Raw genomic sequence first — 18714 nt, 5'->3', positions numbered from 1 at the left:
CTAGCGCTCTACCACTTGAACCACAGCTCCACTTCCAGTTTTTAGGTGGTTAATTGATAGGATGAGTGGGTGAATGAAGACACAGATGTAAGAGAGGATGAGAGAATGAATGATTGTGGGAATGAGAAGTGAACGGGATGAGCGAGGGAATGAATGAATGAATGAAAGCAAAAAGGACTGAAAGGCTCCATCTCTCGAGGTCCCCGACTTGCAGTCACCTGCACCCCAGGCCTGCAGGAGGAAGAAGAGGAAGAGGAGGAGGAGGAGGAGGCAGAGATGGATCCTGGAGAGTTGGCAGCTGGGGGTGGGGGGGTGGGGGGTGGGGGGGGGTGGGGAGGTAGGGGGGTAAGGGGGACTTGAAGGGAGGCCTCCATTCTTTCACCCCGCCTTCCCCGCCCCTCTCTGAAGGACGGTGGGGTCCAGTAAGGCAGCGCCCCCTCCCCTGGCCACACAACCCGGCGAGGCTGGGAGAGCGGGGGCGGGGCCAGGACGAGTGGGCGGAGCTGCCCAGGTGGGCGGGGTCAGGAGCGTGAGACTAGCCGGAGCGGGACGGCTGTGTGGGCGGGGCCAGCCTGGGGTGGGCGGCGCCGCGTCGGGTGGGCGGGGCGTCAGGTTCCGCCCCCCGGGCTGGGTCCCGCCGCCTCCCAGACACCGGCCGGGTGTCCTGGACGCCATGAAGCAGCTGTGCTTGTGCGCAGCCGCCTCCTTCGCGGTAGGGCGCGAGGGGTGGCCCTGCGGGAGGCGGGGGGGCTCGGATCCGCCCGCTCCTCGCCCCGCCCCGCCTCGGGCGGCCTCCACCCCCACCCCCCCCCAGGCCCGGGATGATGCTCCCGCATGCCCGGAGACCCGGGGTGGGGGCGCCGGCTCTGCGGGCCCCACGGGAAGTTTGGGGTCAGGCCGGGGACGCTTGTGGGGGCGGGGGCTGGTGTCAGTCAGGAGACCCGATGTGGCTTCTGGGAGCATCTGACAGACTTGGGGTGCGAGGTCCCGCGCCTTCGGGCGGCCGCCTCGGTGCACAGCCCCCGGGCCCCTGGGGGACAAGCTGGCACTGGAGGTGTCCCTAGGAAGGGCAGAGGGCAGAGGGGCGCTGGGGTCAGGGGAGCCTCTCTGGCTAGGATTACTGGAGGGCGTGTCCCCCTAAGGGACCATGGGGGCTCGAGGGGGGGGCAGCTGATGCCAGTGGTGGGTTTGGTGTAGACAACTGGGGCGATGGGTCTGGGGACAGATTTGATGGGGGGGCCCACAAAATTGGGAGACATTGTCTCAGGCTCCCCCCGCCCAGGACCCCCTCCCCCCCACCCGCAGCTTCGGCTCAGCCCCACCGACCTCGGCTCCTGCCCGCCCTGCGGCCCCTGCCCCATCCCGAAGCCCGCAGCCAGAGGCAGGCGCCAGGCAAGTGCCAGGGGCGGGCGGTGAGAGCCGGGAGCCCCCCCCCAGGTGTGTGTGGGAATCGGGGAGCAGGGAGAGGGCCGCAGCCCACCAGGTCCCCCACACCTCTCTCTGGGTGTGTCCTGCAGGGCCAGGACTGGACCAAGAGTGACCAGCGGCTGCTGCAGGCAGTGGAGAACTGCGACCCTGCCCAGGTGGCTGCACTCATCACCCGCAAAGGCCTGGTGCCCACCAAGCTGGACCCCGAGGGCAAGTCTGCGTGAGTGCATACCACCAGGGGTGGGATGGCTGTGCCAGGCTCCTGCTGTGGATGGTCGCTGACCTCTGACCTCTGACGTCCAGCTTCCACTTGGCAGCCATGAGGGGAGCAGCCAGCTGCCTGGAGGTGATGCTGAACCAGGGGGCCAATGTGATGAGCATCGACGGGGCAGGTACTGCCAGCCAGCCGGGAGAGGGCACAGATAGATCCAGTGCTCAGCTCCAGGTTTAAGGCCTCAGAGTCCCCTGTGTGAAGAAGGGAGTTCTCTCCACTGTCCTTAGGGGCTGGGCACAAGGACACGATCACCTGGTGTCTTGAGAATGACACCATGGCTGACACTAAGCAAAGAGAGTTGGTTGCTTGTGGAAGAAGACATAGGCAAGACTCAGGAGTCAAGGAAGCCTATGGAATAAGGGAGTATCTGGAGACTGGGGGAGTATCTGAGAAAGTGACCAAGGCCAGAGGACAAACCCTCCGGCAGGAGCTTGATAAGGAAGGAGGTGAGGTGGACTAAACACATGAAGCGCTTCTCAGGTTACACTTCCAGCGCCACTGCGTGGTCAGCAGGGAGCGAGGGATGGAGAAGTCCCTGGAGTCGGCAGGAGTAGCTGAATAACCTGGAGTAGCTGGGGGGAGTAACTGGCTGGGGGGTGTTGAGGTCTGCAGACAACAGGTTGGGTATGGAGAACACTGGGGAAAGCTGGTCTGGTATGGGAGGATGGGCAGCTTTGTGAGTGGGGGGGGAAAGGAAGGTCTGAGCTGGGTACTGGCGGCTCACGCCTGTAATCCCAGCTACTCAGGAGGCTGAGACCTGAGGATCAAGGTCCAAAACCAGCCCAGGCAGGAAAATCCATGAGACTCTTACCTCAAATTAATCACCAAAAAGCTGGAAGTAGTGGGGCCCAAGTGGCAGAGTCTCAGCATTGAATGGACAATGCCCAGGCCCTGAGTTTAATCCTCAATTACAGCACACACCATACACACACACACACACACACACACACACACACACACACACAAAATAAAACCAGAACAATAGTTGGCTCCAGTGGCTCACACCTATAATCCTAGCTACTCAGGAGGCTGAAATCTGAGGGTCATGGTTCAAAGTCACCTTAAGCAGGAAAATCTGTAAGACTCTTACCTCCCATGAATCACTAGAAAACCGAAGTGGCTCTGTGGCTCAGAATGGTAGAGTGCTAGCCTGGAACGCAAATGCTCAGGGGCAGCTCTGGACCTTGTGGAAGTCCCACGACTGACAAAACAAACAAAAAGCAGAATCATGGTAGCTGAAATAATTGGGATGAGATGAATGGTCGATGGGGAGCTGGCCCTCCAGCCTCAGCTGGGCGTGGATGTCGCCTTATCTGAATCTCCCGGGCTATCGGTGAAGTAGTCAAGGGTTGAGGAGTAGCTGGGGAGATGAAGTATCAATGGGACAGAGTAGGCTGGCTGGCTGGCGGAAGAGCATGGTATGGAAGTGAGCATGTGCAGACAGACAGCCTTAGCCCACAGGGGGCAGAACCAGCCCTTAGGTGTGGAGTGTAGAGTAGCTTGGACCTGGGGAGTAGCTGGGGTGTGTGTGTGGGGGAAGATGGGGACTTGTGAAATCTCTGGCTGGAGAGAGTAGCTTCCTTTGGGGAAGTAGCTTGTAGCTCAGAGACTTGGAGCGTCATCCCAGGCCTGGGGAGTAGCTGAGAGCGCTGGATCAGCTGACATGCCCATGCTCCCCCTCTTCCTTTCAGGTTACAATGCCCTCCATCTGGCTGCCAAGTACGGGCACCCACAGTGTCTCAAGCAACTGCTGCAGGTCATTTGCTTTCTGTGTGTGCATGCGTGCCGGTCCTCAGGCTTGAACTCAGGGGTTCGCCCCCTCCCACAGCTTCCTGCAAAGGCTGCTGCTGCATTCTTTATTCATTCATTCATTCATTTATTGTTCCAGTTGTAGGGCTTGAATTCACGGCCTAGGTGCCATTCCTTAGCTTTCACTTTTGCTGAGGCTGGAGCTCTACCACTTGAGCCAGGTTTGTTGTGGTTACTTGGCGTCTCACACTTTTCCTGCGTGGGCTGGCTTCAAACCATGCTCCTCCGATCTCAGCCTTCCTGAGTAGCTAGGATTACAGGTGTGAGCCACCAGTGGTGTCTGCATTGACCTCAGATACTCCCACAGCCCCCACTACGGCAGAACCCCACAAGTTTCAAACCTCCAGTTCTCACATCTCCTAACATTCCCATATGCGCTGACCCACTTTACCCTGAACCCAAGCAGCTCCCAAGACCAATTTTCCTCAGCTCATCCCCCCCCCCAAGGCTACTCAGAATGCCCAGCTACTCCCCCAAACCCAGCTACTCCCCTCAATGGTTATCATATTGTAAATGCTGAGAGCCCCAGCGGCTGGATGGTCTTGGAACACCCATGCTGGATGTCTCTGCTTCATGTCACCCTCCTCTCCTTCCCAGGCCTCCTGCGTGGTGGACGTGGAGGACAGTAGCGGATGGACAGCTCTTCACCATGCAGGTGGGTGCAGCCTGGCTCTCCATGGCTGCAGAGTGCCAGGCACCTGGCCCAGCTTGAACCCTGGGCATGCTCTGAACCAAGGACTGCTTCCCTCTTGATAGAATGCAGGTTTAAATTCTGATTTTTCTGGTGATCCATTGGAGATGAGTCTCACAGACTTTCCTTACCTGGCTGGCTCTGAACCAGGATCCTCCAGTCTCAGCTTCCTGGGTAGCGCAGATTGCAGGCGTGAGCCATCAGCACCCAGTGAGTTAAAATTCATTCAGAGGGACCTCTGGAAAGCCAGAGGCTCGAACTGATAGGACGGTCCTCCTGTCAATCATCGGAGGTAAACTCCGTTTCCTAGGGAAGGGCGGGCACTGGCCAGCCCAGGCAGAGCTGACCAGAGGCTTCTGAGGAAATAACAAAATTGGGTTCAAATTTCCTGAGGTTGGCCCCTGCTGCCACCTAGTGGTGGCAGTGGCTCTGGGACCCACAGGGAGGCTCCTTGTTATTTAATTCTATTCTATGGAAGGTTTTTCAGCCATAGGCTCACTCTGCAGCCTAAACTGACCCAGCACTTGGCATCCTCCTGCCTCAGTTTCCAAGTGCTGGTATTACAGGCATGCACAATACAGCTCAACGCCAGCACAGGCATAGAAGGCCATAAGATTCTTATGGTGAACCACCGAAAGGCTGGAGGTAGAGCTGTGACTCAAGTGGTACAGCACCAGTCTTGAGCAAAAGAGCTCAGGGACAGCACCCAGGCCTTGAGTTCAAACCCCAGGACTACCACAGACACAAAAGCCTGCCTAAAGTGGAGGGCAGGGCGCTCTGGACACCTCTCTTCCTTCTTCTCCTCCCCAGCGGCAGGTGGCTGCCTCTCCTGCTCAGAACTGCTCTGCTCATTCAAGGCACATCTGAACCCCCGAGACAGGGTGAGTTTCTGAGGGCTTTTGGGGGGATGGGAGGGTGACAAAAATGGTCCTTCTCTTGATGGATGCTGTCACCAAGTGACAAGGGTCCTTTTACCAAGTGTGAGACGTTCTGGGGGTGAGATCCAGGGCGTATCTATCTCCTGAGGTCCATTTCTCATCCTCCCTGCCCTCCTCCCCCTCCCTTCCAGTCGGGCGCAACCCCCCTCATCCTAGCTGCTCAGATGTGTCACACTGACCTGTGTCGTCTCCTCCTGCAGCATGGGGCTGCCGCCAATGCCCAGGACCTGCAGGGCAGGTGAGCATCTCTCCTCTCCACACACCCGTCCCGTGTGCTGTGTGACCTGGGGACAGTGTCTTAACCTTTCTGGTCCCCTCTCCTCGGCAGGACAGCCCTCATGCTGGCCTGTGAGGGGGCCAGTCCGGAAACAGTGGAGGTACTGCTGCAGGGCGGGGCTCAGCCTGGCCTCACAGATGCACTGGGCCAGGATGCGGCTCACTACAGTGCCCTGGTAGCAGACAAGCTCACCCTACACCTTCTCCAGGAGGCCATCCAGCGCCCCTTGCCACCCAGTGGTAAAGCAAACGCCTTCTCCCTCATTTCCTCCTGGAGTCTCTACCCCCCCTCCCGTCCCCATTGTAGAGAGTTTCAAGGTACTCCAGTATTTGGTTCTAGGGAGTTTCATAGTGCTTGCCAGTGCCACGAGCATTTAGAAGGGTCTGAACGTCCAATCTGATCTCCCAGGCCATCTTGATTTTAAGACGTGGCAGCTGTGCTGGCCCCAGCGTGAAGTGCCACCATCCTTTCTGTCTGTCCGTCTGTCTGTCTGTGTCTTGCTCTTGTGTTTCTAGACCCTTTCTTTCATTATTCTGCCATCCATGAACCCCTGTGTGACATTTTCAATACTGGGGCCAGGTGTGGTGGCACACTCCTGTAATCCCAGCACTTTGGGAGGCATTGGCACAAAAGATGGAGAAATCTAGACCAGCCTGGACTCCAGTCTCAATAATTAAATGGAAATCAGAGATTTCCAATGGGGGAGGGAGCCCTCCCTCCCTCAGTGCCCTTCCTTGAGCTGGGGGGATGGGCTCCTCCTACCCCAATGTCTGACCCTGCCTCTCTCCCCCTCCCCCAGAGGATGACTCAGGCGAGGCGTCATCTCAGGTATGGGCCCCGGCACCCCACTCCCTTGTGTGGGCCCTTCCCAAGGGGCTCAGGATCCAGTGGGGTGTGCTGCCCTCACGTGGCGCCCGTGGGTACTGCGTCACAGGTAGTCTGGGAGGGAGCCCTGGAGCTGGGGCTGTCCAGGCTGGCTAGGCGGGGGAATGCTGTCTCCCTTTGGGGGCACCTGGTTAGACAGTGCCCATGAAATCAGGACACAGCTTGGGCGGTGATGGCTGTGGGTTAAGTGTGGGGGGGAGGGTGCCGCTATGTCTACCCCATGGCCGCTTTGTCCTCTACCCCCCCAGAACTCGGTGTCCAGCCAAGAAAAGCGTGGGGCTGCAAAGAAGCGGAAAGCACCCCAGCCTCCTGCCAGCATTCCTGTGCCGGTGAGGGGTGCCCTGGCTGGGGGGGGGAGGACGGAGGGATGGTGGGGACCCCTGAAACCAAGACAGGACACAAACCCAGGGACGCCATCTAACTGGGGTGCCCCCCACACCGGGGCGGGAACAGGATGACCAAGAAGCCTATGAGGAGATAGTGCGCTTGCGGCAAGAGAGAGGCCGCCTCCTGCAAAAGATCCGGGGCCTCGAGCAGCACAAGGAGGTCCGGAAACAGGAGGTAGGTAGGCAGGCCGCAGAGACCCCAGCCTGGGTAAGGGGGGGACACAAAGGTGAACTTCCTCCCCTCCTCTCTCTTCTCCTCCCTCCCTCCCCCACGCTGTACCAGCCACTCCAGATGCAAGTCAGGCTCAGAGTAGGTGCCCTGTAAATCTTGAGTGAACCTAAGCCAATGAGTGACTTAATGATTTGGTAAAAAACAACCACAACAACCACATTAGAAGGCTCCAGGATCTGGGGGCTCACACCTGTAATCCTAGCTACTCACGAGGCTGACTCAGCGACTGGGCCCTGAGTTCAAACCCTAGGATGGACACATATGCACACACACCCCAACAATAACAACCAAAAACAACAGTAGACACTCAGTAAGCAGTAGTGAATGCCCAGGCCCTCGGCGAGGCCTGGCACCCAGAGTGTGCCCAGCCTTCATCTATGGTTGGATCTGGGACAGGGAGGACCCCCAGCTGGGATCCAGCTCTGTCCCCTCCCTTCTTCCCTGCAGCCCCTGGAGGCGGAAGCCAGCTCGGTGCACAGCCTGGAGAGACAGGTAGAAGGAAGAGGCAGGACTCCCCACCTGGCCTTCATGGTGGCTCCTCCCAAAAGCAGCTGAGCCCCCCACCCTTTTCCCCCACCTCTAGGTGCAAGAGCTGCAGCAGCTGCTGGCAGAGAAGCAGGAGGAGAAGGAGAGCCTGGGAAGAGAGGTGGAAAGTTTGCAGAGCAGGCTGTCCCTGTTGGAGGTGGGCAGGTTGGGGGCGGGGCCCAGTCAGGGGGCGGGGCATCGGCTCAGCTAGGATGGAGGGGCGGGGCCATAGAGGGCGGGGCTGAGAAAAAGGGGTGGAGCAACTCCAAGCTTGGGCTAGAATGAAAGGGTGGGGAAGATCCAGAGAGGGGAGGGCTGGAGTAACTGCTGGGAAGGACTAGAATGGTGAAGGGGTGGGGGTGAGCCAGGTAGCGATGTGACCAAGCCTCTGAGAGGTGGGGCTAGGGGCTGAGTCAGGGACAGGGTCCAGTCAGCAGGAGAGAGGGTAAAGACAGGTGGGTGGAGCAAGTATTGGGCTTCATATAGGGACTTAGCCAGAGCCAGAGTACACTCAGGACACACAAACGTTCACGACACAACCAGGTACAGGTGGCAGATACAGGCACACAAGCTGATAATCCCGTACGGTCTCAAGAACACACGCACATGAGGTCGCACTACATGTGTGTGCAGTGACTCACGCACCTCACCAGACCCCCTAGCTCGATGGGAACCCACCCTGAATGCATGCCACGAAATCGAGGCCAGCAGACACACACAGTATTATTACACACAAATCAATGTACAGGCAATTTGTTCAGCCCAGTGGCTGAACAGGAAATAACCCTGTGACTCACGGGTACACACCAGGTAAGGCATAATGGTTCTCACCTGTAATCCCAGCACTCAGGAGGAAAGGGGCTTGCTCAGGCGGAGAGGGTGGGGTGGGGGGGAGAAGGAAGGGAGGGGGATGCTGAAGGTGCATGGATGCCATAGCTCTTTCTAGAGTCTTGGGGGGGGGGTGATGCGTTGGTAGGGAACAGGACCTCAAGCTGGACTCTTTCTCCTGCCCCCCCAGAATGAGCGAGAGAACACCAGCTATGACGTGTCTACGCTGCAGGACGACGAGGGGGACCTGCCTGATACACCTGGTGAGCCTTCCCTGGCCCCCATCCCTCCTCCCACAAGCCCCTGGTTACTGGTGCTGGGAGGGGGGTGCAGGAACCATTCGTTCCACTTTGCCAAGCCAGTCCTGGGGATCCCCGATGCACTGCTGTAGACTCTCTGCTCCTGCCCCCTCTGACTTGAACCCCCAGCCTGACTGTGGCCACCCACCCACCAGGGGCCGAGGTGCTGCTGAGCCCATCGGCTCGGGACCTCCTGGCCTCACTGCAGGAGCAGGTGGCTGAGCTCACCAGACAGAACCAGGAGCTGCTGGAGAAGGTGCAGGTGGGTGAGCTGGGGTCACGAAGGGCAGGGGCGATGGTGGCGGCGGTGGTAGAGGCAGCGAGGCTGTCTTCCACCCCTGCCCGGCTTTGCTCCCAGATCCTGGAGGACTTCGAGAAGGAAGATCTCCAGGGGGAGACGAACGGCATCCCCGAGGTGGTGCCTCTGCTGCTCTATGACTCCCTCCGCGCCGAGTTCCACCAGCTCCAAAGGCAGCATGCCGAGGCCCTGCGCATGCTCGAGCAGCAGCAGACTCCAAAGAACCCTGGAGAGGAGAAGGCAGCCCATGAGGGGGACAGGAGCGGGGGATCCGAGACCCTCCAAAAGACACCTTCCAGTGCAGGGCTAATTGGCATCATGATTCCAGAGAGCAAAGTTAACATAGACGACACCCCAGGTGAGGAGACCACAGGAGCTGAAACCACAGAAACCACGACGTTGGAAACACCACCCACGAATCCCGAGGCCACACGAACACAGGCCACAGAAACCAAAAGCACAGACATGGAGGTCACAGGAACAGAAGGTAATGGAACTGAGGCTGTTGAAACAAAAGCCACAGGGGCTGATATCCTAGAAGGGAAAGTGGCAGAAACGGAGAACACTGGCGCCAAGGTCACGGGAACGGAGCCCACAGAACCAGAGTCTACAAACCCCAAAGCAAACCATCTAGTAGGAGAGGTCAATGGACTAGGTGATATGGAAGCTGAGACCCTGGGGACAAACACCACAAATAGAGAGGCCACGGCACCAAAGGCCACTGGAGTGGAGGCCACAGATGCAGAGACGACTGGTCCAGTGGTCCCTGCAGGCCCCGTCCTGCACCCTGGTGCTGCAGAGGCATCTGAGAAGCTGCAGGCTGAACTGGAAAGCAGGATCCAAGGCTTGGAAGAGGTGCTCCGGCAGCGAGAGCGTGAGGCGGCGGCCGAGCTGGAGGCAGCCCGGGGCAAATGTGAGGCCGCAGAGGCCGAGGCTGGCCGGCTGAGGGAGCGGGTACGCGAGGCCGAGGGCTGTGGGACCAGTAGGGGCAGTGGCAGTGATACTGTCCAGCTGCGGGCAGCCCTGGAACAGGCCCGGGAGGATCTGCGAGGACGTGACTCCCGACTTAGAGAGCTGGAAGCCACCGTGGCCCAGCTGGATGAGGCCCGGGCCAGTCGGCTGCTGGCGGAGGAGGAAGCCAGGGGGCTTCGGGCAGAGCTGGCCCGACGGGAGGAGATGCGGCTGGAGCAGAGCAGGGAGCTGGAGGTGCTCCGGGAACAGCTGGCCACGGCCAGAGCCACGGGAGAACAGCAGCGGGCCGTGGTTGCTGAGCTGGGGGAAGCCAAGGCGGTGGCCGAGGCCCGGGCCACTGAGCTGGCCACTGCCTGCGAGGAGGCCCGGCGGGGGCTGGCTGAGCTGCGAGAGGCATCCGAGGCCCTGCGCCAGGCCTCGGTGCCCGCCGCGGAGCACCATCGCCTGCAGGAGGAGGCGCTGGAGCTGCGGGGCCGGGCAGCCAGCCTGGAGCAGGAGGTGGTGGCCACGGGCAAGGAGGCCGCCCGGCTGCGGGCAGAGCTGGAGCGGGAGCGCGTGGGCAGCGTGGCCCGCTCAGAGCACGAGCGGGTGGTGGGCGCGCTGCAGGCCGATGTGGTCCGGCTGCAGGGGCAGCTGGAGGACCTGGGGCGCCGACATGAGAAGACGAGCGCTGAGGTCTTCCAGGTGAGGACCCCGTCCTTGTTGGCTCATCCAGGGGTCTAGGGGTGGCCTGGATCTGTTTTGTGTGCAACAGTCCTGAACTCAGGGCTTGGGCGCTGTCGTTGGGCTCTTCGATTCCAAGCTAGTGTTACTACTCCAGTTTGTTGGTTAACTGGAGGTAAGAGTGCCATGGACTTTCCTGTCCTGGGCTGGCTTCAAACTGTGATCCTCAGATCTCAGCCTGCCGAGCAGCTGGGATGACAGACGTGAGCCACTGGCACCTGGGTGAAAAATACCAATCCACATCGCCAATACGGGCTCAGTTATCCATGCCAGCCTGGCGTTTTCCTCTCCCTTGACAAACCATTTTGTTGCATTGATCTTGACCTTTGTGTTGAAATGCAGACATCACATTTTGAAGGTTTGCCAGCTTTTCATCTAGTATTTCTTTCATTTATTTATTTTGTCAATTGTGGGGCTTGAACTCAGGACCTGAGTGCTATCCCTGAGCCTCTTTATGCTTGACAACTTGAGCCACTGCACCACTATCAGTTTTTGAGTGGTTACTTGGAGACAAGAGTACAGTGGGAGCCGGGCGTGGCTCACACTTTTCAGCCTAGCTACTCAGGAGGCTGAGAGCTGAGGATCGTGGTTCAAACCAGGCCTGGCAGGAAAGTCCATGAGACTCTCATCTCCAGTTAACTACCAGAAAACTGGAAGTGGTGCTGTGGTTCAAGGGGTAGGGCACTGTCCTTGAGCTGAAGAGTTCAGGAACAGTGCCCAGGCTGAGTTCACGCCCATGACCAAAAAAAGCAAAAAGAAAAAGAAACCTACAACCTTTTACATCATTGACAGACATAAGGTCATTGGTAACCATAAAAAAATAATCACAAGGGCCAGGAGTTTGACCTAGTGGTAGAGTGCTTGCCTAGCATACACGAGGACCTGGGTTCAATTTTTCGGTATCACATACATAGAAAAAGGCTGGAAGTGGTGCTGAGGCTCAAGTGGTAGAGCTCTAGCCTTGAGAAAGTCCAAGGACAATGCTCAGGCCCTGAGTTCAAACCCAGGACTGGCAAAAAAAAAGAAAAAGAAAAAAGAAAAAGAATAACAAGAACAATATCAGTAACTCAGACAGAGCTCTTACTATATATACCAGGCACTGTCCTTGGAATATTCTATGTAATACAGCAAATGGCAGCTTTTCTTATCACCCTAATTTTCTTTTTATTGTTTCATCTATGTTTTATTGTAATTAATAGCAGGGCTACATTATATTCACCAGATAGAAGGTGCATTAACTAATTTTCTTTTTCCTTTTTTATTACCGGTCATGGGGCTTGAACTCTTGGTCTGGGCACTGTCCCGGAGCTCTTCAGCTCAAGGCTACCGATCAACCATGGAGCCACAAGCCCACTTCTCGTTTTCTAGAGGTTAATTGGAGATAAGAGTCTCAGGTCCTTTTGTGCTTTGGCTGGCTTTGAACCTTGATCCTCAGGTCTCAGCCTCCTGCGTAGCTAGGACTACAGGCGTGAGCCACTATACCTGGCACATGTTCCTTTTCAGTAAGAGGAAATGGGCACAGAGAAATTGTCACTAGCTCCAGGACAAGCAGCAAGCTATCCAGAAGTGCCCAGAAGGGTCTATAAATCATACCTAGAACTTCCATGGGACCGAATCCGTCCAGATGGATATGGGGTTGACTGTTCTGGGGCCCCAAACATCCTAGGTACACCCTTGTCACCTTGGGCTGCAGGTACAGCGGGAGGCGCTGTTCATGAAGAGTGAACGGCACGCGGCTGAGGCCCAGCTGGCCACGGCTGAGCAGCAGCTACGGGGGCTCCGAACTGAGGCTGAAAGGGCACGGAAGGCCCAGAGCCGAGCCCAGGAGGCCCTGGACAAAGCCAAGGAGAAGGACAAAAAGGTGGGTGCCCCTCTCCTACACTGTTACAGTACCCCTGCTCCACAGCAGAGCTCAGAGAGAATCAGAACGCATCCTGAAAACTTGCCCCTGTCCCCAAAAGAAAAACCACACAGAAGCAAAGGGAAGGCTCACCTATGACCAGTCACGGTTGTGGGTAGAGCCACAGAAGCATGCATTGAGTGCCTCCTGTATGCCACCCCAGTGCCTGTGCCTTTACTCACAGGGAAGCATCTGGTCCACAATGCACATTCCGCTAAGAGGAAACACACAAACATGAAGACATGGCCCCAGAGCCACACAGCTTGACAATGGTTCTGCCAGGGTTAGACTTGAACAACAATAAGACTGACACATAGGGGACTGGGAATGTGGCTCTGTCGTAGAGCATTTGCCTAGCAGAGCCCTGGGTTCCATTCCTCCGTACCACATACACAGAAAATAAATAAATAAATAACCCAAGGGGTGCTGTGGCTCACGTGGTAGAGTGCTAGCCTTGAGCAAAAGAAGTGCAGGGTCAGTGCCCATGCCCTGAGTTCAAGCCCCAGGACAGGAGAAGAAGAAGAAATTTGTTTGTTTTTGCCAGTCCTGAGTCTTGAACTCGGGCTCTGAGCACTGTTCTTAGGCTTTCTCAAGACTAGAGCTCCACCACTTGAGCCACAGAACCCTTTCCAGCTTTTCCTATGTATGTGGAACCAAGGGATCGAACCCATGCAAACGCATGCTAGGCAAGCACTCTACCACTAGGCCAAACTCACGGTCCCCAAGAAGAATCTTCTAGTTACTGGGCTCTTCTCATAGTCCTCAAAATCAGAAAGCTCCTTCCTTCCTTCCTTCCTTCTCTCTCTCACTCTCTTCCTCCATTTGTTTATATACTTATTAACTTTTGTGAGTCATGGCATTTAAACTCAGGGCCAAGGCACTGTCCCTGAGCTCTTCTGCTTACCACTAGCACTCTACCACTTTAAGCATCAGCGCCACTTCTGGTTTTCTGGTGCTTCACTGGACAGAAGAGTCTCACAGACTTTCCTGCCCGGCTGATTTTGAACCACGTTCCTCAGATCTCATCTTCCTGAATAGCTGGGATAACAGGTGTTTGCCACTGTGCCTAGCTCAGTGCTCCTTCCTATATATATATTGAAAGGTACTAGGAATTAAACTCAGGGCCACAAGCTTGTAAGACCTGTATTGTATGCTTGAGCCACGCCCCAATCTATTAGGGACATCCTCCAGCTCCAGCCATGCCCCCATGCTCCTATCCCTTGAGCTACACCTCTAACCCCTTCTTGGCCTTGGTTATTTTATTTTATTTTTTTGCCAGTCCTGGGCTTGAGCTCAGGGCTTGAGCACTGTCCTTGGACTTTCTCAAGGCTAGAGCTCTACGACTTGAGCCTCAGCACCATTTCTGGCTTTTTGCTATGTATGTGGGGTACCGAAGAATCGAATCCAGGTCTTCGTGCATGCTAGGCAAGCACTCTACCACTAGGCCAAACTCCCAGCCCGGCCTTGGTTATTTTTGCAGGTAGCGATTTCCATTTAATGCCTGGGCCAGCCTGGACTTCAGTCCTCCCATTTCTCTGTTTTCTGGTGTTTGTGCTGGGTATCCCAGGCTATGATGCCCAGATACTGGTTGTGAGATGGAGTTGTGAACTTTGAAGCCTGGGCTATCCCAGAACCCTGATCCCTTGCTCGAGCTCTGCTTCCCAAGTAGCTGGGGTTTTAGGCTTGAGCCATTATTCCCGATTAGGCGGAAAGCACTGTTACTCTTATTTTTCATGATGAGCAGACTGGAGCTCTCAGAGCGGAAATGAAGGGGGCTGGGTCAGTCACAAAGGCCCAGAGGAGCCAGCCACCTTGCTGTGTGGCTTCAAGCAGATCACCTCACTTCTCTGAGCCATGGGTTCGTCCTCTGTAACTGGGTGACTCATAATTGACAGTGCTGTGTACATTGGGATTAGATGGTTCTGGGGGAGAGGGGAGTGTGGGTCCTGCAGGGGGCATGGCAGCAATGCTGGCCCTCCCCTACATGCCATGCATGTCCCTGTGTTGCCCTGACAGAGCCTGTGGTCTTCAGTCATAATTAAGGTCATTTATGGAGCACCTAGTGTGTACATGGGATCTCTGCATCCAGTTGAGCCAATTCCTCGGGCCAGATCTGTGGTTCTGTCCACATTAGCCATGAGAAGGGGATGGGGGAGAACAGGGATTCAGACTCAGGGCTGTCAGATCTCAGCCCCAACCCAGCCTCCAGCTGTGCTCTCTTTACAGCTGTTTCCCCAGTGGAACAGCAGGGATCGCAAGAAGGGATGACAGTGTGTGTGTGTATGTGTGTGTAACTGGGTTTGAACTCAGACATTCACACTGGCTCGGCTTTGTTTTTTTTTGGTCACCCCTGGTGCTCTGCCACTTGAACCATGCCTCCAGTTCTAGCTTTTTGCTGGTTAACTGGAGATGGAGTTTCAACAGCATTTTCTTTTCTTTCTTTCTTTCTTTCTTTCTTTTTTTTTGTGGGTTATGGGGCTTGAATGTTACCTGGGCACTGTCCCTGAGCTCTTGAGCTCAAGGCTTCCATCACTTGAGCCAAGCCCCACTTCCCATTTTCTAGAGGTTAATTAGAGATAAGAGTCTCAGGTCCTTTTGTGCCCAGGCTGGCTTTGAACTTCGATCCTCAGATCTTAGCCTTGTGAGTAGCTAGGATTACAGGCGTGAGCCACCACACCAGGCTTCAACAGATTTTTCTATGCAGGCTGGCTTTGGTCTTTATCTAGAATAATAGATGTGAGCCACCAGCACCTATTTTGCGTTTGGTTTATTTGTTTTTATGCTAGAGCCAGGGCTTAAACTCAAGTATTCACATTCCTGTTAATTTTTTTTTCACCAGCTCGATTGGCATTCTTCTCCTAGAACCACAGCTCTACTTGTTTTTTTGTTTTGTTTTGTTTTGTTTTGTTTTTTGCCAGTCCTGGGCCTGAGCTCAGGGCCTGAGCACTGTCCTTGGACTTTCTCAAGGCTAGAGCTCTACCACTTGAGCCACAGTACCACTTACGGCTTTTTTTTCTATGTATGTGGTACTCAGGAATCGAACCCAGATCTTCATGCATGCTGGGCAAGCACTTTAACCACTAGGACAAACTCCCATCCCTCTTTCTATTTTTCTTTCTTTTTTTTTTAAATCAACTCTGGGGTTTGAACTCAGAGATTTGGGATTCTATCTATTTCCAAGCCCTCAGGATCTTTTTTTTTTTTTTTTTCCTAAATTTTTCTGCCAGTCCTGGGGCTTGAACTCAAGGCCTGGGCACTATCCTTGGACATTTTTTTTTTTTGCTCAAGGCTAGTGCTCTGCCACTTGAGCCACAGTACCACTTCTGGCTTTTTCCTGTATATGTGGTATCAAGGAATCGAACCCAGGGCTTTGTGCATGCTAGGTGAACATTCTACCAGGAGGTTCCACTCCCAGGCCCTGCCCTCAGTTTCTTTTTCTAGAAGGACCAATAAAGAAAATATTACTGATTCACAAAACAACTTCTCTCCTAACCACTCCAGACATAAGACAACCAACCACAACCAAACAGGCAGGGCCTATTGCCAATGAAACTTAATTTATAAACACCAAGATGTGAATTGGCGCTGGTGGCTCACACCTCTAATTCTAGTTTCTCAGGAGGCTGAGATCTGAGAGTTGTGGTTCAAAGTCAACCTGGGCAGGAAAGTCCATGAGACTCTTATCTCCAACAAACCATCAGAAAACTGGAAGTAGAGCTGTGGCTCAAAGTGCTGTAGCACTATCCTTGAGTAAAAGAGCACAGGGACAGTGCCCAGGACCTGGGTCCAAGACACATGACTGGAAAAAAAAAAAGAGCAAAAAACAATGGAAAAATAAATTGGCATATTCTTCATATTTCTGCACCACTGGACTGTAGTTTGTACCCATTCCACAGGAGGTTGGCACTTTCCCTACCTCTTCCTCCTCCTCTTCCTCCTCCTCCTCTTATTTGTGGGTCATGGGTCTTGAACTCAGGACCTGGATACTCTCTCTAAGCTCTTACTGTTCAAGGCTAACACTCTACCACTTTGATCCACAGCTCCGCTTCCAGTTTTCTGGTGGTTCATTGGAGATAAGAATCTCATGGACTTTCCTGCCCTGGCTGGCTTTGAACCACAATCCTCAGATCTCAGCCTCCTGAGTAGCTAGGATGCCAGATGTGAGCCACCGGCACCCAGCTCCCTACCCACTTTGGACCAGCTACCTCTTCTTGCTGTCCTGTGGAGACCCTCAACCTGTGGCCCTGGGGGCCTAGGGGGCCCACTAACTGACCCCTTCCTCCAGATCACAGAATTATCCAAAGAAGTCTTCAACCTAAAGGAGGCGCTGAGAGAGCAGCCAGCAGCCTCAGCCAGCCCAGAGGTGGAGGCCCTGCAAGGCCAGGTCAGAACTCTACAGCGGGAACTGCAGGTGAGTGCTCAAAGCCAGGGGAGGGACAGGCCACACCCAATGGCGGGGGCCATGCCAGACTGGACAACAATATTCCCATGCTGAGCCCAGGCTCACCCCTGGAACCCCAGCTACTCTGGAGGCTGAGATCTGAGGATCACGGTTTGATGCCAGCTTGCTCAGGAAAGTCCCTGAGATGCTTATCTCCAGTGAACCAGCAAAAGCCAGAGGCAGAGCTGTGGCTCAATTGGTAGAGTGCCAGCCTTGAGATACAACAACAATGTAGAAACAACACTCAGGCCCTGAATTCAAGCCATAGAACTGGCACACACACACACACACACACACACACACGCACACGGGAAGTGATGGGGGTGTTGGCATGTGTCTTGTGGCTTTTCTGAGCACCCTTCTCCGTTGCCCGCAGGAGGCTGCAAGGGAACACTGTGCGGTGGTGGCTTTATACAGAACCCATCTCCTGTATGCCATTCAGGTGAGCCCCACTGGGTGCTGACTGCATGTCGGGTACCCCCTGGGCCTGGCACCATCTGGGCGTCAGTGGTCCCTTCTGTGCAGTGGGAGGCTGGGCCAAGGAGAGGTTTGGGGCTTGTAGGATTATCTCGGTCATCAATATGTTTGGTCTGGGGGAGGGGCAGGGGACCAGGCCAGGCTTTCCCTCTGCCTCTCTCTCTCTGCCCCTCCTGGTACCCCAGGGCCAGATGGATGAAGATGTGCAACGGATCCTCAGCCAGATCTTACAGATGCAGAGGCTGCAGGCCCAGGGCCGCTGAGGCCACAGGGTAGCCACTGTTACTCAGAGCTGTGGTCCCCTCCAGGCCCGTGGGGGACACAGGCTTGCCAGAGCCCCCCCCACCTCACCCCACCATGGGTCAGCCAGCCTGGGGCCCTGTCTGTCCAGGTAGCTCCATCACCTGCTGGGCCCTGTCCAGGCTGCTGGCTCCACAGGTCCCAACCACGCCCTGTCACCAAAGCAGTTGGAGAAATAAAACCACCGTGCTCAGGACTCATCATGCGTGTGTGGCCTCATTGCTAGGGAACAGAGGTGGGGTGGGGTGGGTGGCAGTGGGCCACCTCCCAGTGTCACTGAACATAATGCAGCATGTTTAAGGTGTCAGAGGGGCTGGGAATGTGGCTCCGTTGTAGAGCGTTTGCCTAGCATACACAGAGCTCTGGGTTCCATTCCTCTGTACCACATACACAGAAAAAACAACCCAAGTGGTGCTGTGGCTCAAGTGGTAGAGTGCTAACAGAAGCAAAAAAAAAAAAAGCTCAGGGACAGTGCCCAGGCCCTGAGCTCAAGCCCCAAGACTAGGGAGGGGAATGACATCAGGATAGGTGGAAGAACGCCCACACTAGCAGGTTTGTAGGGAGAAGGAATGTGTCAGTGACAGTCTGCCCTCTCTCCCTGTTCCTCTCCTCCTCTTCCCCCTTTCTCAGTGGTTTCTTTCTCCTTTTTTTTTTTTTTATTGTTGCCAGTCCCGGGGCTTGAACTCAGGGCCTGGGCACTGTCCTTGGGCTTTCTCTTCAGCTCAAGGCTATGGCTCTACCACTTGAGCCACAGCACCAGTTCTGGCTTTTTCTGTGTATGTGGTACCAAGGAATGAAACCCAGGGCTTTGTGCATGCTAGGCAAGCACTCTGCCACTAGGCCACACTCCTGGCCCTCCTTTTCTTTTAAGACACAGGAGGTACTAGGGTTTAAATTCAGCTCTCAGCCACACACACACCTCCTCCACCAGCCCCACTTGCTAGGCAGACGGGCTGCCAGAGACCCCCTATCCCATTGACCACACCCCTCTTACATGTAAGCCTTGCCCTGTTTAGCTTTTCTAGTTTTCC

At 55.5% G+C, this 18714-nt stretch overlaps 1 protein-coding gene across 1 annotated transcript; it reads left to right on the top strand.

Annotated features, from left to right (window-relative positions):
- The first annotated feature begins 632 nt into the window (after window positions 1–632).
- On the top strand, window positions 633–17860 carry Ankrd24 (ankyrin repeat domain 24). The gene is made up of 20 exons (XM_090340875.1): window positions 633–712; window positions 1518–1648; window positions 1732–1820; window positions 3394–3458; window positions 4109–4166; window positions 5013–5083; window positions 5272–5378; window positions 5469–5656; window positions 6217–6245; window positions 6551–6631; window positions 6756–6863; window positions 7368–7412; window positions 7504–7602; window positions 8464–8536; window positions 8728–8834; window positions 8931–10526; window positions 12259–12426; window positions 16751–16876; window positions 17283–17348; window positions 17569–17860. Exons 1-20 carry the CDS (start codon window positions 674–676, stop codon window positions 17644–17646), a joined length of 3324 nt encoding a protein of 1107 aa, XP_090197001.1. The 5' UTR covers window positions 633–673; the 3' UTR covers window positions 17647–17860.
- Window positions 17861–18714: the final 854 nt, after the last annotated feature.

The sequence above is a fragment of the Megascapheus bottae genome, chromosome 1 (assembly GCF_031878675.1).
Source record: "Megascapheus bottae isolate mThoBot1 chromosome 1, mThoBot2.hap1, whole genome shotgun sequence".
Taxonomy (NCBI): Eukaryota; Metazoa; Chordata; class Mammalia; order Rodentia; family Geomyidae; genus Megascapheus; species Megascapheus bottae.
Note: the sequence above shows the minus strand (reverse complement) of the source record. Positions and strands in the feature narration are given on the sequence as shown.

Excerpts from the sequence above, each read along its gene's own strand:
- Ankrd24 (XM_090340875.1), top strand. The coding sequence starts at position 674 with ATGAAGCAGCTGTGCTTGTGCGCAGCCGCCTCCTTCGCG. Across the intron at positions 713-1,517 it reads GCGCAGCCGCCTCCTTCGCG|GGCCAGGACTGGACCAAGAG; the intron begins GTAGGGCGCGAG and ends TGTGTCCTGCAG. Across the intron at positions 3,459-4,108 it reads GTCTCAAGCAACTGCTGCAG|GCCTCCTGCGTGGTGGACGT; the intron begins GTCATTTGCTTT and ends TCTCCTTCCCAG.